Genomic DNA, 23,696 nt, shown 5'->3' on the forward strand with positions numbered 1-23,696 from the left:
ATAACTCTATAAACTCAGATGGTGCCAGACTGTCCTGAGGTGGGCGGGGCTCGGGTTCGCCATGGAACATCAGGAACAGGAAGAGCCAGTGGAATACTTCAGGTAGCAGTTAGCTAGTCATTTAACTTAAAGGCTACGATGGGTCTGTTCGGAAGAACACAAGAGAAACCACCAAAAGACCTGGTGAGTTTAGGATTTTGAGGGGATATTTGAGCTTGTACATACCCAGGATTTGAACACCGATGCTCAAAGGATCTCCGTCAGAACGGGGTGGTGTGTAAGCTATAACCGCTATGCTAACTGTCGCTCCCTGGCTAGTTGGATTCTTCCAAACTGTTGCTGCTTTTTGCTAGCTTACCAGTTAGCATCCTTTTAACATTCACCTTAACCTTATAAAGAAATCACTTTACACCTCTAACTCTCACATATGCACAAACATACTTATTTTATTTTATGTCCGCGTTACTTTAATCACGCAACACTTTAATATTTTGAGCACCGATAAGCAGTTAGCCTGCTATACATTCCAGCTAACACAGATCAGCTATCAGATGTAAACAAACTATATTTTGTCAGCTTTTAGCAAATGTCGTGATCTGATAAAGTAGTGTACAGACTTTGACTCGATATTCTGAACAATATGCAGTAGTAGCAGTGGCTCGTTATATTCCCAACTCGTTACATATTCAAAATATCCTCCTTTTTCAGATAAATGAATGGTCGAGCAAAATCAGAAAGGAAATGCGAGTGATTGACAGACAAATTCGAGGTGAGCCTCGAAAGTTTATATATCTCTGCTCTTAATTTTTCTAAAATCTAAATTTCTATGTATTGTTAACGTAAGACGATAGGCATATAGGGTTCTGAACTCATGAAATGTAAAGATAATCCCATCGCTTTCCAGACATTCAGAGGGAAGAGGAAAAAGTCAAAAGATCCATCAAAGATGCCGGCAAGAAAGGCCAGAGAGATGTGTGCATCATCCTCGCCAAAGAGTTGATCCAGTCACGGCGGGCCATCAGTAAACTCTATGCCTCCAAAGCTCAAATGAACTCCGTACTGCTCAGCATGAAGAATCAGCTTGGTACGTGTGTGAAGAAAACAGTTTATGTTGGCTAGATTCATGTGTTGTTATTTTTCTTTATGTGCCTCATTTCTGGCTCCTATTTGTGTTTATCCTCTTGAGGATAAAACTAAGTGCTGATGTCTAATGTCTCTCTGTGTGATCCCAGCTGTGGTGCGTGTTGCTGGAGCCCTTCAGAAAAGCACGGAGGTTATGAAAGCCATGCAGAACCTCGTCAAGATCCCGGAGATCCAGGCCACCATGAGGGACCTTTCAAAGGAGATGATGAAGGTCCAAAAGCTGCACAAACAGTAGTTTAACTAGTAGTCTAGTTGCACTTCTTAATGCGTTGAGGCTTTTCAACGAAAGAAATGCAATGAAGTAAATCAAAATCATAGTCCGGTTTAAAGGCACACAAAATAATTTATAAAAATATGATCAATGATATGGATGACAACATCACTACTACAACTACTAATTCTCTAATAATAATAATAAACAATAATGCTAATAGGAGCATTATGCCTATTGGTTTACAGCCATTATTATTATAAAATGGACTCAAAAAAGTGTGTTTTCTATCTCCTAGGCTGGCATTATTGAGGAAATGATGGAAGACACGTTTGAAAGCATGGAGGACGGGGAGGACATGGAGGAGGCAGCAGAGGAGGAGGTGGACAAGATCCTCTTTGACATCACAGCCGGTATGTGTGGCAATCCGCTAAACAACAAACAAGCAGCTGCAAACCAGGAGTCATTAGTTATAATCGTATTAAGTACGATGCATCAAGTAGTGATGTATGATGTCAATATGTTGATATGCAATACGAGCGTGATCTCCATGATAATTGTTGTGACTCTTTTCTACATAGAAAACCAAACAATCGTGAACTGTTGTGTATGTGCTCCGTTAGGTGCCCTTGGAAAGGCGCCCAGCAAAGTCACAGATGCCTTGCCAGAGATGGAGGCCCAGGGGGCCACCGCCGCCTCGGAGGACGAGTCAGAGGAGGACATCGAGGAGATGCAGTCGAGGTTGGCCGCCTTGAGGAGCTAGAGCCCTCCGTCCGTCCCGCTGCCAACTTTTTCTGCTCGCCCCCCCAAAAGGACAGAGACTACTTTGGTTTACCTGGAATCTTTGCTTGTTTATCGTCTGCCTACGTTTATCTGGGGTCATGTGTGCTTTTTGCTAAGGCTTTCCTGTGTGTATAACATTTTCCGTATTTTTTTTGTTTTTTTTAAAGTCGATGCAGCCGGAGCTTAATGCCATCCTGACTTTAGGTGGGGGCAGGTTATGCCAACGCTTATTATCCAAAGCATGGTTTGAACACCATATCACAAGACTTAAGAAGCGGTATTTTATAAAGCAGTATAGAAAGCCTGCAGACAGAAACACATTTTTGTGCTTATTTATAATAGTGGGGATGATCTGGCACTCTTTTCCAAAAACTAACTAGAACCGCAGCTGGGTTGTTCTTCATTAAGTCTTTATCTGCGTTTAATAGCCAATTCCTTTTTGTTTGAATCTGCCTACCATATCTGGAACTATTGAATCTTTCAGTAGTTCTTTTCTGTACAGTCAAAATGTATCTATATTAATTGTGGACCTATGTGGATGCAAGTACACTTGTTGGAATAACACACATATAATTGTGTGAGGGATTTAAGAAATTAGGAATCATCATGTGGTTCATTTGATTCATGTCCCCAAATGCCCTAAATCTACATTTTGGTGAGATGTGTGGAAAATGAAATGTTTGGTTGGAAATGAGACCCTGTGTGTGTTGTTATTTTCCTTCAATCACTCGGTGTAATTGCGCTGGGAGGAGCAGAAAAGAAAGGTTGCCTCTTTTATGAAAGTGGAAGAAGAGATTTGTTACCTGAAAGCCACAGAATTCCCTACAGCCAGTAACTCGATCCTGCCCTAATTCTCTTTCTGCCGTCTGGAGTCCCAACGTAGAACCGAGGTTCATGAAATATCAAGCATCTTGTGAAATGTACAGGGCTTCCACTATTTTCTAGCGACGCTAGTAAATCATACCGTAGTAATTGTGTGGAGGCCTATGATATTAATAACAATGTCAACCAGCAGTAACAAAGTACACTCTAATCTTCCGTCTGGACATTAAGTATTATGAAGTCGTGGTTTTGTTTTTCTTATGCATGACAACAATGCCATCTATGGTTGAAGGTTATTATGGACCATCCACTGTTTATTCTGCACGTTCTTGGCTGCGTGCGCCTCGAGCGACGCGCCTGTCCGCTGGTGGAGCGCCAGTCAGGAACTCCTCCCCGCAGACGGAGCGTTCGCTCGGCTACACAGCGCGATGGTCTCGTGGATTATTTCCAGACTTGTGGTGTAAGTAATATTATATTTTTCGATAATAATTTTCTTGTCATTTAAGCAGACAAGAAACACGGTTTATTTCGATGTGTGTTATATAGGCCACCCGGTTCATTGGCCAGGTGCAGCCCAGCAGTCGCTTTATATGGCTACAGAGACGTGGTCGTATTTCTAGTACAATAAAGCATGACTCGGGTGTTTCAGAGGACCTGTGTGCTGATTTTTTATTTGCAAGTAGATTTCTTTCTAAATAGGCGACATTTTTATTTCAACAAGAGGCAGCCCATTAAATGACGAGCATGCAATGCCATTGTTGTTCAAAAGCAGACAAAAGGCTGACAGGATTGTAGGGGAATGTCAAATCATGAGTAGGGGTATGATGTGTTAGAATATCGCTGATATAGAGATATAGGGTGGCCTATCCCATAAGCCGCGGATTTCACCCCATGAGAGGTGACCGAAACCCGATGTGATCATTTGAGGGGTCTGGTATTGTGAAAACAAAGGGATGGGTTCGCCTTCTCTAGTTACAATTCAACTGCTACTTTTAATATTAAGATTAGGGCTGTAGGTTTCATATAGCATCGATTCACTCTATAATAATATAATGGTATTTCATGAACCATTGCCATGGTTCGTTGTATTTCTTCTTGTGCTTTTCGACCAGCGTCTTGATAGATTGTAGGCTATCGTTTTATACAGGCCTACTAAGTAATAGCACGTAGGCCTACACATCTACAAGCTCGTTGCCTACGCCAATTAAATTTAGATTACAATATCCTGTTACAAGCACGTTGGCGTATTCGGTTCCGGCTGGGCAACACTGTCACTGGGGGCCAGTTTGAGATGTTCGACTTTGGGACAAAATAACATATTTCTGCTTCGAGCAGCCCTGTCAAGTCTATTTGACAGTCAATGACTCTTGTTGTCATGTTTGAGAGGTCTGTCGTGGCAGTGATGTTCTCATGCCAGGCCAACGTGGTGCAATTTTATGTAGGGCAGTAATTTGATCAGGTCACGCTCACAGCTGTTGCTGAGCCGTTGAACTCGTGGGTCTGCCCTCCAGTCCTGTGGCTGGACTGGAGTCAGCAGCGCAGGTGTGTCTCAACTCGACGCAACACAACTTGTCCATAACACAAATGAAGGCCATATTTTGGTTTTTGCGTTTAACTATAAACGTGGTAACATATTCCTGGTGTTTTAGTGTAGTCGGTCTGGGTTCAGTTTAGAGATTTTGATAATGTGTACACAACATGGCTGATATGTTTCTTATCTTGCAGACTTGTATTTGGGACACTATACCCTGCATACTCATCGTATAAGGCGGTAAAGTCGAAAGACGTTAAAGAATATGTAAGTTTATCACTGCTATGCTTCATAATCCCATACGACATGAAGCGCTTTTGTAAGTCATTTGTTATTGTAAATGATTTTCCTTGTTCTGTTACAGGTAAAATGGATGATGTATTGGATAATATTTGCCTTATTTACCGCTGCAGAAGTATTTACGGACATGTTTCTATGTTGGTAAGGGGTATTTCTTCTGAATAACAGCAAACGTCAACCATTGTATATTTTTTAAAGGTCACTGTCGTGTCAAACAATGAATACTCGTAGAGATAGTACAACGTCAACAGGGAAGGAGGAAAGGTGACCTTAGAGGTGCTTAATCATTGTACTTTCTTCCCTGCAGGATCCCCTTCTATTATGAGCTGAAGATAGCTTTCGTGGTGTGGCTGCTGTCCCCATACACAAAGGGAGCCAGCGTGCTCTACAGGAAATTCGTTCATCCCACGCTTTCCTCTAAAGAGAAGGTGACCGGCCCATCACTGTGTTCAACCTGCCTTTCCCTTCCTCTTCCCCTTCCTCAAGCAAGGCCCAGGGAGATCCACAGTGATGACATATGTACCATCATGTCCTTTATGTTTCATCCACTTTGTGTTTGGAGCTAGACGATAACTGATGATTCAGAAGAATCATGATCTTCATATGGTTTCTCTTGGGCCCCATCAGCAGAGAGACAGTGTTGTTTTGTCTCTTATAAATCATTGTATTCATTTGTTGTGTGTGTCGGTTGCAGGACATTGATGAGTACCTCTGCCAGGCCAAGGACAAAAGCTATGACACCCTGGTGCATTTTGGGAGGAAAGGGTTGAACGTGGCAGCTGCGGCGGCCGTCATGGCAGCGTCAAAGGTAGTGCTGAGCCCGGGCATTTCAGCTGCGCTGTCCAGCAGACGGCTTGTTGTTCATCCTGTTGTCCCTTTTCTTTTTGTTTGTGAAATGTTGTAGTTGAAAGCCACTTGAATGGGGATTCTGTTCTTTGTGGACTATCAATAGGAGAAAACAACTCTATGGGTGTGGTTTTGTGTGTGTGTGTGTGTGTGTGTGCGTGTGCGCGCGTGTTCATGTGTGTGTGTGTGTGTGTGTGTGTGTGTGTGTGTGTGTGTGTGTTCAAGTGTTATTATCCAGTAATACACAATGATGGAACTCCTCGGAGTTTTCCTGGTGAGTGTTCTCCTGGAATGGCGGCTGTCCACCGTTTGTTTACCCACAGCAGCTGTGACACCTGAGGCTGCTCTGTGTGCCCCTCCCCTCCAGGGTCAGGGCGTCCTGTCTGATAGGCTGAGGAGCTTCAGCATGCAGGACCTGTCGTCCTGCCAGGCGGACCCAGACTCGGTCGACGGGGAACACGAGTCGGCGTCGCAGCACCGGGCGCGGTCCATGATGCGCAGCAAGTCAGAGAGTTACAGCAAAGGTGGGGAAAAGTGTCTTTCTACTGACCAATAAGGGGGCAGAAAAGATCACACGCCTGAGGTGCGGTCTCAACCGGTGATAACCGGGTCTGGTGCCGGGGTGAGGGCTCTCAGTGCTCACATGTCAGCATGCTGTCATACGGTGGGTGCTGTCATTATATGGCCCATTAATAGGAGATCAGCCTTAGCCTCCTGTGGTATCTGAATACCGTACTGGGCGAGGTGGCTTTACAAAAACACACAGATATAACATCTGCAGATATGAGGCATGCGTTTGCCCTCCAGGTTCCTTCCTCAACCTGAAGCCTACTTCCTGTCTGTTACAGGCTGACAGCCACAAGTCGCCACAGTGCAGCTTATGTACATAGTAACCATTAAATTAAGTTGTACCTTGAGCTCGTTCCATGTTTTGAAAATGTGTGGGTTTAACAGCTTTTTACTGCTGTACATAGTGTACACGTAAGACTGCTGTTCAATTATTTATGCCTTTCAGCCTCGCTTTTTATCTTGAAATACAATAATTTGTTGTTGACAAGAAGACTGCAATTGTTGCTTTGAAAATCGTTGCACAACCTGAACTATATATTCTAACTGAATTACAATTAACTTTTAGCTTGACAAGCAACTTAAAAAGATGAATTATTACTTTTCATTTTAGGTAAATATTCAAAAAGGGCAAATGATACTAAACACAATACATCTGAGGACAACCTTTCGTCCAAAACTAACTATGTAACCCAACTAAGTTATCCTAAAACAAATGAAACACACTTCGGTATGTGTTAACCCTCCTGTCAACGTGAAGCAGGGGGAGTGGTGGTCTGCGCCCGCGGTAATGAAGTCCAGGGAGGTCACAGGTCACAGGCCTGAGGCACTCATTAGAATATGGGTTTGGTTTACGAGTTTCTAATGAACTATTTTTCTTTTGCTCTCCTGTGTCACCGAGCAGTTTTCCAACCATTAAGATGGAAATCAATCATAAATCCGCCCACCACGTGTTGCAACCCTCCAGCAATCACAGGGAAAATCTGGGAATGGCGCTCCCACTTTAAAAGGGCAGATGCCGTGTTTCTGTGTCCCGTCCTGTTCTTGACCCCTCTGGCCGTCCTCTTCCATGGCACCAGGGCAGGAGGATTTTGACATGGCTGAATATGAGGTCTTGGAGCACTGTAGCACCGAGGAGCTGCAGTCCCAGACTCTCTGGCCCTCTAAACTCCAGGCTGAGCCTACCACCACAACCCCCTGGCCCTCTCCACCCTCTGCCTCCCCCACCCAGGGCCCTGCTCCCCAGAAACAGGAGGAGGGGGAGGACGTGGGGAGAGGGGTGCAGGTGGGGTCACGCTCACCCCAGCTAAAGCAGATTAAGAAGAAGGCCCCGGAGGTACTGCCCGTTTAATAACACGGCTGTCCTGCTGCTGCCTGATTGTAAATGAGCACACATAAGGAGTGCGATTAACCGACTCACTCCCTAATGTGTCCTGTTGTGCGTCCAACTAAATCATGACGAGGCCCGGAACTCCTTAATCTGGGACTCGGGATGCTTGGTGTGCCATTGAATGAAGTGCATGAGCTAAAATCTTTTCTACTGGGGATCTTTTGTTTGATTACAAGAACTCACAGGTAGGGAGGTGACCACTGGAAAACACCTCTGATGGGTTTCAGGCGGACAAACGGACTGATTCTGCTTGTAGTTCAATTCAAAAACAACTATATATATATAGTATACTAACTTTACGTTTAAAATTAGAAACAGATGACATGACAAACCGTATTCTCTGCCAACCTGTCCACTCCATCCTTTCTTAATATAGCACTTGCTTGCATCTGTCACACTCAACTATGGATTTGAAAATGATACTAAATGTTATTTTAAATCACTAGTCGTTCTTTGTTAACTCAACGCCTTCTGCCCTCTCTTTTTTTAAACCCCATCTATATTTGTCTCCTCTCCTTTTAGCCTCCTCCTAAAGTCTTAAGGCCGCTCACAAGATCCAGGAGTGCCCTTTCTTCACAATGAAGCCATGTGGAACCCGAGTCCAGACTTCTTCAGCTGCCTTCACTGCAAAACAAAAAAATGTAAAACAAATACAGAGGAAAAATTGTGTATGGCCAAAAGCTACATATATTAAGCAGACTTGTTATGGAGTAGGGTAACCAAAGTGACTTAAGACCCTTATGTGTTTATAAATACCCTGAGGGACTTGCTTTTAGAAAAAAAAAAAAAGAGGAGGTGTCTGAGACTGATGCTGGTCACAAGAATGGATGATTTTCATGCCGACGGACATCTGGATTTTATGTTGGTGGTTATTGTGCTCTGTGTGTATGTGTGTGTGTTTGTGTGTGTGTCTGTACATCTCATGTGATTCGCATCGCATTTGTTGGGTTGTTTTTATATCAGTTGCATGGTTGATCTTCCTTGACCTTTGTCCACTGACTTGATTGTCGCTGATTAACAGAAAGTATTGGTCGGATGTCATGTCAGAAATGGTCAGTGACAAAGTCCCACCTGAAGAGTAGTGCGGTCCCAGTTATGGAGTAGCTGCTGCAGAGACCCCCAGGTCAACCCGTTGCAATGAACTGATTCTGATACCTGCTGACTTTAGAGATCTCCACTACTAAGTGCTGCTCTACTTAAATGTAATCAGTATGGATACTATTTCAGTTGGTCAAGCAGTGACATGCCAATGGGGTCTAAGGCAACCAGATTAGTACTGGCGATTGTCAACAGCCTTGAAAAGCTAATTGGAAAAAACATGTTCCATACTTCCACTGTGGGCTGGAGTATTTTTATCTAATTGCACTCGTTATATGATTACAAATATTGTCCTTAATATGAAGGAAGAGACTAAATGGATGGCAAGAAATGGCTGGTCGTCTCAACCGATAAATGCACCATTATATCTGTGTATTACATGTGTTTATTAAATGCATAATAGCAATGTTAAAAGTATGTGTTAAAAGATCTGTGAAGCTGTTTTGAGAAAATGCTTTGTAATTCAAATCAGATTCACACTTTGTCAAATCTAATCACAATTTCTGTTATTTTTCTGATTTAAAATTTAGATTTGTATGAACAGTTGGAAAACGGTTTATGTATACATCAAAAAGATTTACTATATGTATATATCAAAGATATATGAACATCTTTCATTAAGAAACACTGTGTTACAAGTCACCGAGCAATTAAAAACCCATGGGTCTTCTATTAATTTTATGAACACAAGATCACACAAATATTTGTATCGTTTGGTAGGTTTCCGATTACTTTTCGATGGTTCAAATTGTGTATTTTTTTTCTAGTGAGAGGTGATCTGTTTGGCTCCTGATGTCGCACTGCTGAATTTAGTTGATTAACCTCTGGCTAAATGGTTTTACACTCTCTGACGAATGAGTCTGTCCAAGATGGCGGGATTTTAATCAAGCATTCCTGTCATTTACTGTATCTTATCGAGGCGGTTGGAAGTTTGAAACAAAAGCTTCTCAGGTACCACTGTTCTGTTTACACCATGATTTACTCTAATGTCGTAGAGCTGTTATGCACACACAATTTCTTTCCATAGCTCAATGGTGGAAACTGCAGGTCTTTTCTGTGTTCAAGAAGCTCTGAAATCTGTTGCATTAGTCGTCTTTTTCCTATAATCAAGAAATTCATAAAGTAAAACAAAATAACTAGATCATTGCTATGAACCAGATTTGTATACATCTGAATCATATGCATTTATCATTGCATGACTATTTGTTTAAGTGAAATAGTGTGAACCTGTTTTTGGCCTTATCACGCATTACTGATAGACATTTTGTAATCATTTAATTTAGTGTTTTCTGGAATAAATGTATACATCTTATTTAACATATATATAAACAACATAGCATACAATCTTTTCTGGCAGGCCAGAATGTCAGCAGTCTTTAAAACTAAAGGACTCTAAAGGAGTAATGTGCATGGCTATCCATTTATTGTTACGCTTCTGTTGTTGAATTGACATACAGCCATTAAATATGACAACTGAACCTGTTTGTGTATTAATCCATGATTTTCTAAAATGCAAACGAGGGAAAGTTATTACATTTTCTGCTGAAATTCTTAATGACAGCTGTATTAGCAGGGAAGGCAGAGGTACAAGTTAGCTCAACTCTGATAAGAAAAGATCAATAATGAGATTGAGTGATCTGTTTATTTGACCTTGGACCAGCCAACACATGTTGTGAGGATACGAACAGCTTAACCAGGGGAGTTAATACTTAAATATAAAAGTTAAAACATTTAACTAAAACACTTTAATTCTGTCTCTGATGCCATACGACATGACCAAGTGTTTACGTAAGTATGGAAGACAATCTTTCCTTCTTTCATACAATAACTTTATTACACCATAATCAAAGACAATATACACACAGGATTTATACTTTCAGGTTGACACGATCATGGTATTTAAAGTAGGGATCATCAAGGTACCAGTTTCTTCTCTTCCAGAATGGACCGGTCATTTTATCCAGCATCTTGCTCTGCGTCTTGTTACAGAACACATGCTGCCTCAATCTGTACCGTCTGGCAGGCATCTTCTTCCATAGTTTCTTCTTGTATCCAGCCTATTTATTGAAAGAAAGAAGGGAAAATGGTAGTATATTTGATATATATATACACATTATGTAACTATCCTCTTGCTTTAGGAGTTATCAGAATAACGTATTTATTTTGGCACAGTATTCGTTTTTTGATATGTCCACTGCAGAAACTATGATTCATCATGTACCTGCCGTCTGACCCAGAGACCACAATGGAGCCTCAGGAACCGCTTCACCACGGACCTCACGGTCTTCTTCTTTCCCTTACGTAGCCCAAAGTAGGTCAGGGTTCGGCATGGCTGCAGACCCAAACTAGGAAGCAGAGGTGTGACACTGAAAAGATAGGAAATAAATACCATTTATTTACATAGTTCAAATCACTTCCGGTGTCAGCACACAATCTTTCAGTGTGGTGGTGTCCTTTGTAGGACAGTGTTTACCGTTGCAAAATGCCACCTTGGGTTGGGAGACATGAATGAAGAGCCGGAGAAGCCCTGATAGTAGCAGCAGCAAATATCGGAGATGTCTGGGTTCGCGTTAGGGTAGAAAACTGTCCAATCTTGGCTGCCCTGGCGCAGGTCATCAGAGGTCTCAACAGGCCTATGCAACACAGGTTTATTAAAGTAGCACATATAAAGTAAAATAAAGCAGATCTTTACCATGGATCGGAAGGATGGAACGGATTTTAGGAAACAAGGGAAATTTAGGAAACCTGGAAAGTAACACTACAAATTAATTAATATTGACAGGACATGGTATTGAGGGTTGCATGCATTAGCTTTGTAGCTGCATAGCTAAAACATGTGATAAGGTAAATGACAGTGATAGTCTCTTTAGTTGCTTGTATTATTTCATAAATGTCGAAATACATTGGACCCGTTTTATTATGAAAGCTCCCAGAGAACATATACATTTTGAGAAATACGTACCGGGGACCTTCCTCACCAAGGCCGCCGCCATGTTTATTCTATGCCTACTACGGGAAGCTCAAAGGACAAGCTGCACGGTTTTGTTAAAATGTTTTGTGCGCTCATCATCATCATCATCTTTATTTAACCAGGTAGAAATTCATTGAGATTAGAATCTCTTTTACGAGAATGACCTGGCCAAGAAGGCAGCACCATGATAAAATAAACAGTCACATAAATTCTCACAAACGACACTCAGCACCAGTCAATGTACAGTACAAAATAGGATAAGAGACACAACTATTTATATGAAATAATACGACTATGTAAAATAATAATTTAAAAAAAGCATATATATATATATATATATATATATATATTTAAAAAAAGTGCAACTGCTTGAAAAAAAAAATATATATATATATATTTGCAAGCAGTTGCACTTTCCAAGAGTACTATCTTCCCTGTCCTTTAGCATTGCATTGAATTCTCCTAAGGTAACCATGCAGCTGTGACAGCTTCAGGTCCTTTTGTACAGTGTTGCCAGTGTTCCTGGTAGAGGGCGTGGCATATTTAAAGGCCTTTTTCCCCAACTCAGTTCTAGCCGAGGGAAAAAACATCTGTAACACATCTATAGAGCGCAAACCATAATAACCTTTGTTTGCAGACATGTATACACATAAATAAGAGGGGACCAGTCCAATGAGACACTTCTAAATAACTAACCCTAAAAAAACAACCAGTGTGAGAGTCTGCGTGCAGAGAGCGATGGATATTTTGCAGTGGCATATAGGGTACAATGATGGACACGATTTCCACAGCCAGTTAAAAATCGCAGAGCACAGTGGTAGACAGTATCCAATTTTTTGAGGTACTGTTCTGGTGCGTTCATAAATAGCAGCTCGTCTAGAGGTCGAAATGATTTTCATGTAAGGCATTACATTGCTTTAAAGTATATAGCCTTTTTATTTATTTTTTATGAAAATATATTCGTATTGTAGTTGTAGTAGTTTAATTAAGACATTGATAAGATACACTTTATGTTTCAATGTGTAATTATTTGACATTCCAAAGACAATTTTGCAACAACAAATGCAGAAACAGCCCACCACAACCACATAGTATCCTCTGTCAAAAACTCTGTACAGTTTTAATACCTTCTTTGTTCAACCGATAAACAGATTGCATAGTGCAAGTTAAACTGTGGTCCAGCCCGAGGTGATAGCTTTGTAATTGTTTTCATTAAAACACACAAGCATCTTTTTAAATATGACAGATGACAAATACTAAACAAAAAAAACATTCAACTTCAGGTACTGCAATCAAATGCATAAAAAATGACTTTGTACAACCAAAAGCTAACAACCAAAGCAGAAACACCTAGCAAATCTGCAGCGATGCGAGTGCAATTAAACACATTAAATTAATTCAGAGAAACAAAGTGCACAACATAAGACAGCGTTTGCAGACATAGAGAATGTCCTCATCAAACTTCACAACCGAGTCTAGACTCCTTCGCCTAAGATACAAAAAGGGATTGTTTCAATAATCGAATAAAATAACTACAACAGTGTCAGTCAACGAAACATGGAAAATTTTCAGTAAAAAGTACCACAAAAGAATAATCTTCCACATAGTATTCAAATCAACAAAGCTGGGCGTTCAGGACATGTTCTTCATCCACAGCAGTGGCATAAGCAGACACAAACGCAGCGCCTCCGTGTGGCCGTCTAGTGAGGACCGGAACATACGGGCGTCCCACCGCGACCGCCGGGTGTTCATCACCAGCCAGCGTACACGGGTTCTGCGTCGCAGGGCATGCCGTGGTAGCGGCCCTGAGGACGTTCCTTGCGGAGCAGCGGGGCACGGGCGGCGGACAGCTCGCTGTCCGTGTCTCTCCGTCGACGGAGGACCAGCAGGATGACTAAGAGGAAGGCCACTGGGAACACATTGAACCGGTTTTTTTTTTTTTTTTTTAAATCAGACACAAAACTCCCATCGTTTATTGAGGCGGGATGAGGCCCAGGAGGTAGAGCGGGTTGGTCTGTAACCGGAAGGTTGCTAGTTCGATCCCTGTCTCCCCCTCTGTGAATGTCGAGGTGTCCCTGAGCAAGACACCTCTCCCTAACTGCTCCTGACAAGCTGGCTGTTGCAAGCATGGTTGACACCGCTGTTGGTGTTTGAATGTGTGCATGAATGGGTGAATGTTAGGCGATATTCTAAAGCGATTTGAGTGGCCGCTGGTTAGAAAAGTGATATTAATATTGTCTATATCTACATAGGATTATTACAAGTACTGCACCTTCTTTGGTCTTCTCCATTTTGTGTGGGTGAATGCTGTGTATATCTTATGCATATTAATACAAAATCCTCTGGTTTAAGGACAAAGTATGATACACATTCATGTTTTGTGCATTTCTTTGTTTTAGAATTTTTGTCTGGGTCCGTATGCCATTTAGTAGATAATTTAGGCTTAGGTTTTTACCTTTTATCAATGTGTGGGCAAGGCACTCCTTACATCCAAACCATTAGAGCCAGTATAACCAGTATAAGCAGTCATCCAATGTAAAACAAAAGATTCTGCGGGCAATGTTGACCTCCTAAATAATACAATTTCCGATTTTGTGAATCAAATAAAGATATCAACTCGACAATCCTAGTACTTTTTCCACGCTACTCACCCCCTACACCGATGACTAGCAGAGCGATGGTGACCGGGGCGAGCTCACATGTTTCCCCTGACTTGCGGAAGAACGTCTCCATGCAGTAGCTGGGGGAGCTGCTCCCCGCTGGACAGAAGGCGTCGTCGGGGCAGAGGATGGGGCTCACATCGGGACTCTAGTAAAAAGGACCAACTGTTGATGGCAGTCTGACGGCCACAGCATAGAGCCAACAAATGCGTTGAGCACCCTCTAGTGTTGAATAGGAAAATGGCCGAAATCCAAAACATGGGACGTCAATAAACCTCTAAACCTAAACACAATATTATATTTGCTGTCATCTAAGCGGGTTAACACTCACAGGACAGTAGTGGTTTTCAGGGCAGATGTCACAGTTCTCCCTGCCCCAGTGGATCTGGAAGAATCCACTGCTGCAGATTTGACACATCATCTGATGTGCTGCCTTGTGCATGCCTGTCCAAAAAAACCAGAACAAAACATTTGAATATCTTTACCTCATGCATGAGTCCCCTTGGCCATCATCACTGGGGAAACAATCGACAGTTAAACATATTTGACAGCTGTTAACAATAATACAGTCTGTTGCTATATATCGTTTTTTAAAATAAAATCCACAGTTACCTGGCCGACATTGAGTGCAATCCTTTGAGGCCAACAGAAGGGATTCTGTGCCGACAGGACAGACGGGGCACTCCGCACAGTTGGAGGAGCTATTGGAAGAGGAAGTGTAAAGTGTATTTCAGATTAGACTATGAAGCACAAAGCAGCGACTGATGTGAGATAAAGGAGCTGCTGGAAACAAGAGCAGATACGCCCCTAACTAGCAGGTACAAAAAAATGACTTTTCGATAGACAAGAAAATGTAATTAAGCTGCCTGTTGACTTAATGATTGTCTGAGCCAAAGCTATTTCTATTCTGTTGACCAGATGTTCCCAATTAAACTGGACAACAGACCATAGATAGACGTTCAAGAGTTTCGGGAATTTAAGGGAGAATTCCTGTCTACCTTAAAGCTAACTTTGGATAGGTTGTTTTGATCTATCCATGGTATAAGCCCTTAAGCTATGTTCGGTTTGAATGTATCTTAGCCCTTCTAGACAAAGCAGGGGTTCAAATCATCATACTGCCAGCGTCGACCTCCAACCCAAAATATCAGGAAAGCTAAATCCTCCTCAGCTTCCCTGAAGCATAACTTCTGACAGTATTTTGGTCTCCGCTGTATCCATGCAACCGCTTTGATTGTTAGGTTCCAGGAAGCAGAACCATGAGCAATGGGCATGTGATGCGGTACAAACAGAACTAATCATGGCAGACAGGCGGGGGGGGAGGTGGGGAAGTCCTCTGGGCAGCTTACTTGCAGAAGGTTCCCTGAAGACACGGGTTACATGAGCTGGAAGCTGGCTGAGATGAGAAGAAGCCTGAAAAATATAAAACAGATCTGATTTGAACATGTGTTGATTCTGCTGAAGTCAACAGCCACCGATGAGCGTATCAGTCGTGGTCAGGAGAACGGGAGATTAATCGATTGTTACATTTTGGATAGAAATATGATGCATGCATCTACGTCATCCTAATCCTACACTACGAATCATCCATCTTTTGTTATCCATTTGCTTTCCTCACCTTTTCTCTACGGACCAAATTTATTCACTGATGATTATAATTGTATTAAACATTGAGAAGTAAAAATACGTTCCATTTAACCTTTAATTTAAAGGGTTATGCGTGGGTAATGCATTGGATGATAAGCAGACTCCAGTGCAAACAGTATCCCATATTGTAGCCCTAGTGGGTCTACGGGGTGCTGCTGGGGCTCAGACCTGGGGTGCAGCTCCGGCAGGAGTCGGCCCCGGTGATGTTGCCAGCAGAACCGCGCGGGCAGGGCTGGCAGGTGGAGCCGCCCGTCACGCTACGAGAACCAGACGACAAGGGACAGGAAGTGTGTTGTTAGCATCATCACAGGAGGAGGAGCAGGTTTATTTTTCTTCTGATAAATGTACTTATTATAAGTAGCTTTGGATAAAAGCGGCTGCTAAATGCCCTAAACATAAATGTCAGTGTACAGTTCAACAATTCACAGATCAGTGGTCAATAAATAGATGCAAGCCAGCATGAATACATGGTCAGTTTTTGGAGCAATAATGACTAAATTTTTGTGCGTATTTGCGACGTGTATATTAGATGAATATGGGACATATGTTTGAGGTAGGCGGTTACTTTGAGAAGAGGCCCAGCCCACAGGGCAGACACTGCTGCCGGCCAGCCAGCGGCTGAAAGAAGCCTCTGGCGCACAGGAGACAGGCCCCAGGGAACAGGCAGGACCCCAGGTCTGGACAACAGGAGCACATCAGGGTCCCTGGAGACAACCACAGGGCCGTGAGCTTCACCACCTCAGCTCCTATACCATATCACTGCCTGCCTTCCTCGGTCAAGCAGCAATCTTTAAGTATTTGTGTTATTTGCCACGCGGCTAGGCTACGTAGCAAACATCAGGACAGGGTTTTAAGTCAACAGGGCTGCACCTGTTTCAAGTGAGCGTTCATCGGGCCCAGACAATCCCTGGGTTACGAAGACATGAGACAGCGACAGCTGATAAGATTGACAGTGACAGGGCTCTATCGACAGGGCTCTTTTGTCAGGGATGTATTGGCAGAGCTCTATTTGCAGGGCTATATTGGCAGGGCACTATTAAAAGGGCTCTATTGACAGGGCTCAGTCGACGGGGCTCCTTTGACAGGGCTCTATTGACGGTGTTGGCGTTCATTGGAGAGTTATTCTAAAATGTTGTACTGTAAGCTTAGCACAGTTGCACATTTTTGCAGAATCCTGCTCCCTAATGTGCACCTCCATTATGCCCTCAAATAATAGAAACGGTTGTTTCTGTTTGTTTGGAAGCCATGATCTCTCAGCAACCATCTCATGAATGATACCAAGAGCTAAATTTAATTACCCGACATGTTGAATTCAGTTGATAAAGTGATACACAACAAAGGGTTTCAAAGACATATATAATATAGGACTGTCCACTAGAGCTGGGTAAAAATGGGATCTAATTTGCAAGCATCCACAAAACTGGGGAAGGTTAGCCACCAGTCCCAGCCGCTGAACCTCACCGTTGTCATAGTGGGACCCTGGAACACAGACCTCGCAGGTCGAGGAGTTGAGACCAGTGCAGCTCGGGGGGAGGGTGCTGAGCATCATGGGAGTTGCAGTCACATCAGTCGTGTTCTCACTGATGGCTGTGGTGCTCACCACGGCTGGAGCGAGTGTTGTCTGGGATACCACCATGCCTGAGAAAAAAGTGAATGTTTTTTATTTAGTTAAATTTCTTACTTGTGATGTCGCATACATTAGAACATTGTATGAACGTTGGCTCAAAACAAACCCAGCCTCTTAATTGACGATCTCAAGGAGATGGGAAACAGAAGGTATTCTGATTCAAGGCAGATGCGTCTCCTGACTAGGCGAGATGTGCCCCGTGATACCGAGAAGAATTAGGCACGGAATGCCTTTGTGTATTTTAACGTTTTGTACCAGTTCAACGTCTTAAAAACATTTTATACACCTAGTTAGTTGGAGAAAAACGAACAAGCCAGTGGCTGATCTGCACAGATGCAATATTGTGGTAATAATCACATTAGCTGCTTAACTGCTTGGTCGAGTAAGGGCTGACCTCTTCAGGAAATGTAATTATTCAGAATGAGGGGTCATATGATTCCTCTAGGTCGGCTCTAACTTGGTGCATATTGTTCCTCAAGCAGCTCAACGTAATCCTTTGTTGGGGGAAACATTTAAAATGGTAAGAAAAAGTATGTTAAGACATCAGTAGGCTATGAGAAAATAAACATAAAATCTATGATTTAACTTAAGTTTAATTATAAATCCCATTCATGTATAGAAATAAGATTTATTTAAACTTGCTTTAAGAGTTCTTCTAAAAAACACATTTGTAACCATTGTTAAATAACGTGACAACACTACCCTGACGCTGACAAATGTATCAATTAAATAAATAGATGATCCAGTCAGTGACCACTTTTGAACTGTGTCATCATTACTGAGCTGAACCCAATAACTTAACATAACTCAAAATAACAAACGTACCTAGAAGGCAGGCGGCAGCAATCGTGGTCAAGATTCCCCAACATTCCATGCTCCGGCTAGTAGAAGTTGAACCGCCAGACGATGTTATAGAATTTCATCCCTCACAATATGCCTGTACTTTACAGAGGTGGTTGGTGAATCAGGACTGAATCCGAACCCGGCAAGCGCTCTCTCCTCGGTGTCATATGACAACATGTACATCATGTGATTTTACTTAGGCGAAGACTGAGCAGGAAGAGAGCAGAATGGGCTGGATGTTGACAGGAATGTATTTACATCTTACAGACAGCAGGGGCACTATAGGTGACAAACAATGATAACATGCGACACATAATCTGTGGGGCCCTCATACCGTTACAAATACAGAAACAAAAGTATTCCTTAATTCCTGATAACTGATACGAATACAATTATAACAACATAATAATAATAACATTGAACTTAAATAGCAGGGAAAACGTCCATGCTGTTTTTTTTATTCATTTCATTTGATGTGCATCTTCTGTAACTGCCGCTCTAAGCTTCTCTCTAGCTCAGCCCAGCGTTCTTCCTCCGGTTTTTCCTGGAAAAGTTTTGACAGTTAAAATAATGAACGGACAACACTGAGCTATTAACGGCACGATACACTGGAAACGAACTACAAATCTACATCCAACTCAATAAAAGAAAGTGTGCTGCCCTACATGCTGATGGGTTTCATCGTCACCTGCTGGTATTGGCTATTCTTCACGTTAGACGCCCCCTCGGTCACTTTTGGCCTGACGCCCGCACTCGGTCTCAGCCTCTGCCGTTCCTTCTGTTTCTCCTGCAGGACCTTCTGCAGCGCCCGCACCCTCTCATCCTCGAGCACCGTCTGCTGCAGAGCACTCTGTCTCGACATCTTCTCCTTCTTCTCCTCCTTCCTGCCACCCATTTACATTTACATTTAGGGCATTTAGTACAATTGTCAGGAGGAGAAACAATGTATCGCCATTCATCCAACAAACATACCTACCAAAGAAAATGTACGCTTTTTTTGTACTTTTTCCTCAGTTAACACTTTATTCCTTTAATACTGCAAACACTTCGCTGACAATAAACCTTTCTTACATTCACACAAAATTGGGTCACAATAGTTGCATTCAATGTGGCTTAGGGCTTAGCTGGGTCCCTCTCAAAGGGAGTAGACCTGCCCCGTGGCTCCGCTCAGTGTGGCTCTGCGTCTGCCCTGACCTGAGTGCGGTGGCCTGCGCCAGGGCCTTGCTGTGGAGGTCGATGGCCTCCAGGTGCTCCTGCAGCAGCTGCTCCTTGTCCCGCTTCTCCCCCAGGATCCGCTCCCGTCTCTGGCCCCGCTCGCGGCCCTCGGCCTCCCTCTGGAGGGACAGCCGCGCCCTCAGCTCCGCCGGGGACATCTCCCCCAGCAGGCCGTGGCCCGCCGTCTGGGTGAACGACCACAGAGAGCAGAGGGCTCGTACGTCGGCTCGGTTCCGGTGTCTGGCGTGGGGCTGAAATGAAGTGTTACTCACCTCCGTCTCGTCCACAAACTTGTGTCTGATGGGACGCACAGACTCGATGGCTCGGGTCTCCTGGATGAGGTTGAACTGCCTGAAGAGCTCCTCCTGCTCCTGCTCCATCGCCTGCCGGAGGAGCTCCTGCTTCTGCTGTGAGACTTCTTTCACTGCGCGCGGTCGACGACAGAAACAAGAAGTTTGTTAACGGCGGCGAGGTGTGGAGGACAGGAGGGGAGAGATGCTGGTCTGGGTCGGGGCGGAGCGGAAGGACTCACCGATGTCCTGCTTCTTCTCCTGCAGTCTTGCCATGGCCGCCTTGGAGTTCTTGTGTCCATCGGACACCGCCTGCCTCAGCTCCCTGGTCTCCGTCTCCTCCCGCAGCCTCTTCTCGGCCTGTTTCTGCAGCAGCTGCGTGGACTGGGATTTGAGAAGCAGCGAATCATCAGTGACGTCGCTCGCTTGGGGAGTGGGGAGGGGGCGGCAGTCATAAACAGGACCGACCGAACGGGGTTTGGTGGTTTCACGTTTACATCCTGTCGTTAAGCACTTTCTGCCCCTTTCATCCAAAGGGACTCTGGGATGATGCTGGTTAAGAGTCAAAGAATACATTCAAATTTCAGTAACAACGATGATAACGGCCAAATACAGACCAGACAAAAATGCTGTAACAGCAAACTGGGTGAATTATGCAAGTGTGTATACACGGTGTAGAGTATAGAGATGATCCCAGCACATCATGACATTACCTTTGCCAAAACTCTTCCTCGGCCCAACAAACATTTGATGTATCTGAAAAATTCTACAATTTACAACGGGATTCGTTGTTTGCAATACTCTAGCAGCCCTTTGAGCATGCAGAGTGCAGGGAGGCTTTGTCCGGGTGCAGGTGAGAGGGGGCCCGGACCCACCTCTTCTTTCTGCAGCTGGGCGGTCCTCTGGTTGCGCTCCATGAGGTGGCCGCGGGCCGTGGCCCCCTTGGTGTGGCTGATGCGTCCCTCCAGGCGCCGGCACTCCAGCTGGGCCTGCTGCCCCTGGAGGTCCCGATGCTGCATCTCCTTCTGCCAGCGCAGGAAGGAGGAGGGCTCATGCTGCCCCTCCACCAGGCGCTCCAGTCTGGGGTGGAGACACACACACACGCATAGACGCACACAACCACATACACGCGCCCATGTACACACACCCAGATGCGCGCACACATACACAAACACATGGACACATGTACAAGCACACGCCCGAGCACACACGCGTGCACACACACACACACACACACACACACACACACACACGTATACAGATGCAGATACACGTGCACACACATGCATGCACGCAGACACGCACACACATGCACACACACACAGACACACATACACACACACACACACACACACACACACACACACACACACACACGCACACGCACACGCACACACACAGGTACATAAGCATACAAAATCCAAACATCAGGCTTAGAAAAAGTTCAAAATAAAGTAGTCTTAACATGTAATAAATCACTTTTGCTTATGAAAGTACAAACAATTCTAATGGCAGGACATTTGGCCATTCATGAGCAGGTACAGGTAGGGAACAAGGTAAAGAGATCTCAATTCGAGGTTGATGGTTAGTGAACCAGCCTCGTAACTGTTGTGGGTTTGAGTGACGGCTCTTTTGGTTTCAATGGTAACGTGCCATCATGGGCTTCACCTTTTCAGTTCCTGCTCCACTTTGTGGTTGTACAGGGCTGCTCTCCGCAAGATGGCTGTGTTGTTGAGCTTCATAGGGTAGTTGTTAGTCTGCAAAGGAGCCAAGACAAGGACGCATACGCACGCACATGAGCACACACACACAAACACACACGCACACACGCATACATAGACACACAAACACACACACGCGCCCACACACACACACGCGCCCACACACACACACACACACACACACACACACACACACACACACACACACACACACACACACACACACAGAATAGATTCATTCATCATTCTCTAAAAATACAAATATTATGTCAACAAGTCCTTGTTGACATAATAGAATAAATAGGAGTTGATAACTAACATACAGCAAACCCTCATACCTCTGTAACTTCGTTTGGAGCCCTGTAAGTACTATTTGGAACCTAGATATGAAAAAATATATATTCAGTCAAGAACAAATTACAGCATTTTTGCCATTTTATTTTGGATCAGAGTTGAAGAGATGGATAGATGGATGGATGGAATTTTGGATGGAAAGATACTTGAAACATCGTGGATGGGATATTAAGGACGTAAGTAAATCCGACTTGCAGGTGGGTGTTTTTCTTGTTGTGGAATGGGCTCCGGCATCGGCAGAGCCCGGGGCTTAGGCTGGGTAAGGCAGAACTCCTGAGGCACCGTGGTTCTCGCCGAAGCACCCTTCGCCTGACCCTTGCAGGACATTTCAACGCTAAGCTTTTCCATAAGGACGTCGATCTCCGGGCACCACCTAGTGGTCGGAAAATATATATTTATGTATTAATGTTTTCATTAAAAAACAACAACGGTTGATACGCATTCATTGAGAACGGCTATACTGCAGAGCACTTCGACTTTTCCTCACCTTAGCAATGGCGTAATCCAGTTGGTTTCTACATGAGAAGCGTCATATATCTGAATCCACTCCCCTTGGATCCAGGTAGTTAGGTTTGTGACATTTAAGAAGAAACTCACGAGCTTACCCAAAGGAAACAAATGCAGTTACTGAGACCAGTTCAATAGCATATTGTCCTCAACTTTTTTTAATTGAAGTTGTTTGCATTGCAACAGATTGTTTCAGACATATTTTCTCACTTTCTGTATCTTTTTGAAGTCCAGAGATTTGACAATGTTTCCAAAGCGTTTGAGTCCTAGGTCATCCAGACAGAAGGTGGCCAGGTAACAGATAACTGTTGAATTACAAAACACATTGACACTCAGATAAACATGTGTCTTACAGTGTCGTCTACTTGTTGAAAACAATCTCAAATTGCCCTCAACTCACCAACATACTGGCTTCGATCTCCTCTCCTTAAGCAGTGTCCGTGCTGATCATAGAAACGTTTAACGACTACGTCCAGCAGCTTTTTAAATTCCATACAGCCCGAGAAAATGTCAAGGATGAACGTCTTATCCAGATCATTGATATTCTGAAATAATGGTTTATTATGGGTTATAGATTTGCTGTCATTTAAGGAGGTGTTACACGCACACACATACACACACACGCGCGCGCACACGCACACGCACAAACAGATACAGTACCTCCATAGCGTTTGTTGCATCTTCTATGAAGTAATCCAGACATTGTTTTCTAGGGTCAAAATTGTCAAGCAGCATAATCGCCTGCTTGACCAGAAGTCCACAATTTGAGGCCATTGTATTGGATCCAGCATCTATATCATGCGAACACACAGAACATTCCCGAATTAAAAGGATCATACATGACGAGATCAAAGCTGGTTCATTCTTACCTATATATTTGTGTCAAGACATTGGGGAGGTTATACCCACACCACGAATCACCCATAAACTGGCTGTGTTGTTTAGACGTTGCCTAGCAACAAAGAAATTGAAAAAAACAAAACTGACTGTCATCTGATTTTGTTCAAACTGTTTTTTTAATAACAAAGAAAACAGTCATTTATTATTTGAGATGTGTTTCAAAGCTTCTTTTTTTAAACAGGAAACCCCATACATCTGGTTTATGCCTTGTGCACTGTGCAGCATCCGCACCCTTTGTTGTTGCGCGACCGCATAACAATGCGTTCGGCATGA

The 23,696-nt window shown here is 43.6% G+C and overlaps 5 protein-coding genes across 8 annotated transcripts; 2 read left to right on the forward strand and 3 right to left on the reverse strand.

Moving 5' to 3' along the window:
- Positions 1–25: 25 nt before the first annotated feature.
- On the forward strand, positions 26–2,833 carry chmp3 (charged multivesicular body protein 3). 2 transcript variants are annotated; one of them, XM_030356746.1, is made up of 6 exons: positions 26–183; positions 709–769; positions 905–1,084; positions 1,233–1,354; positions 1,653–1,767; positions 1,978–2,833. In XM_030356746.1, the coding sequence occupies exons 1-6, from the start codon at positions 139–141 to the stop codon at positions 2,115–2,117; spliced, it is 663 nt and encodes a 220-aa protein (XP_030212606.1). In that variant the 5' UTR covers positions 26–138; the 3' UTR covers positions 2,118–2,833. The 2 variants fall into 2 exon arrangements, with proteins under 2 accessions (XP_030212606.1, XP_030212608.1); XM_030356748.1 differs by lacking the exon at positions 26–183 and adding an exon at positions 251–273 and having other exon boundaries at positions 1,978–2,475.
- A 302-nt stretch (positions 2,834–3,135) lies between these two features.
- reep1 (receptor accessory protein 1) lies at positions 3,136–10,169 on the forward strand. The gene is made up of 8 exons (XM_030356737.1): positions 3,136–3,419; positions 4,685–4,757; positions 4,855–4,931; positions 5,098–5,218; positions 5,485–5,598; positions 6,004–6,160; positions 7,283–7,539; positions 8,116–10,169. Exons 1-8 carry the CDS (start codon positions 3,388–3,390, stop codon positions 8,173–8,175), a joined length of 891 nt encoding a protein of 296 aa, XP_030212597.1. The 5' UTR covers positions 3,136–3,387; the 3' UTR covers positions 8,176–10,169.
- Positions 10,170–10,498: 329 nt separating this feature from the next.
- Positions 10,499–11,752, reverse strand: mrpl35 (mitochondrial ribosomal protein L35). The gene is made up of 4 exons (XM_030356751.1): positions 11,654–11,752; positions 11,165–11,324; positions 10,913–11,057; positions 10,499–10,748 (listed from the first exon to the last, which is right to left on the reverse strand). The coding sequence occupies exons 1-4, from the start codon at positions 11,682–11,684 to the stop codon at positions 10,560–10,562; spliced, it is 525 nt and encodes a 174-aa protein (XP_030212611.1). The 5' UTR covers positions 11,685–11,752; the 3' UTR covers positions 10,499–10,559.
- Positions 11,753–12,574: 822 nt separating this feature from the next.
- Positions 12,575–18,659, reverse strand: si:dkey-21a6.5 (signal peptide, CUB and EGF-like domain-containing protein 2). Its single transcript, XM_030356732.1, has 9 exons — positions 18,419–18,659; positions 17,428–17,604; positions 16,532–16,670; positions 16,135–16,223; positions 15,669–15,732; positions 14,935–15,023; positions 14,654–14,766; positions 14,314–14,470; positions 12,575–13,571 (listed from the first exon to the last, which is right to left on the reverse strand). The coding sequence occupies exons 1-9, from the start codon at positions 18,465–18,467 to the stop codon at positions 13,414–13,416; spliced, it is 1,035 nt and encodes a 344-aa protein (XP_030212592.1). The 5' UTR covers positions 18,468–18,659; the 3' UTR covers positions 12,575–13,413.
- Positions 18,660–18,669: 10 nt separating this feature from the next.
- On the reverse strand, positions 18,670–23,570 carry cfap99 (cilia and flagella associated protein 99). Of its 3 annotated transcripts, none has more exons than XM_030356693.1 (14): positions 23,433–23,570; positions 23,184–23,314; positions 22,924–23,068; positions 22,734–22,828; positions 22,504–22,616; positions 22,212–22,389; positions 22,001–22,042; positions 21,610–21,698; positions 20,817–21,021; positions 20,184–20,325; positions 19,924–20,075; positions 19,631–19,836; positions 19,125–19,320; positions 18,670–18,980 (listed from the first exon to the last, which is right to left on the reverse strand). In XM_030356693.1, exons 1-14 carry the CDS (start codon positions 23,446–23,448, stop codon positions 18,903–18,905), a joined length of 1,788 nt encoding a protein of 595 aa, XP_030212553.1. In that variant the 5' UTR covers positions 23,449–23,570; the 3' UTR covers positions 18,670–18,902. The 3 variants fall into 3 exon arrangements, with proteins under 3 accessions (XP_030212553.1, XP_030212554.1, XP_030212552.1); XM_030356694.1 differs by having other exon boundaries at positions 23,393–23,569; XM_030356692.1 differs by having other exon boundaries at positions 23,184–23,569.
- Positions 23,571–23,696: the final 126 nt, after the last annotated feature.

The sequence above is a fragment of the Gadus morhua genome, chromosome 5, assembly GCF_902167405.1.
Source record: "Gadus morhua chromosome 5, gadMor3.0, whole genome shotgun sequence".
Lineage (NCBI taxonomy): Eukaryota > Metazoa > Chordata > Actinopteri > Gadiformes > Gadidae > Gadus > Gadus morhua.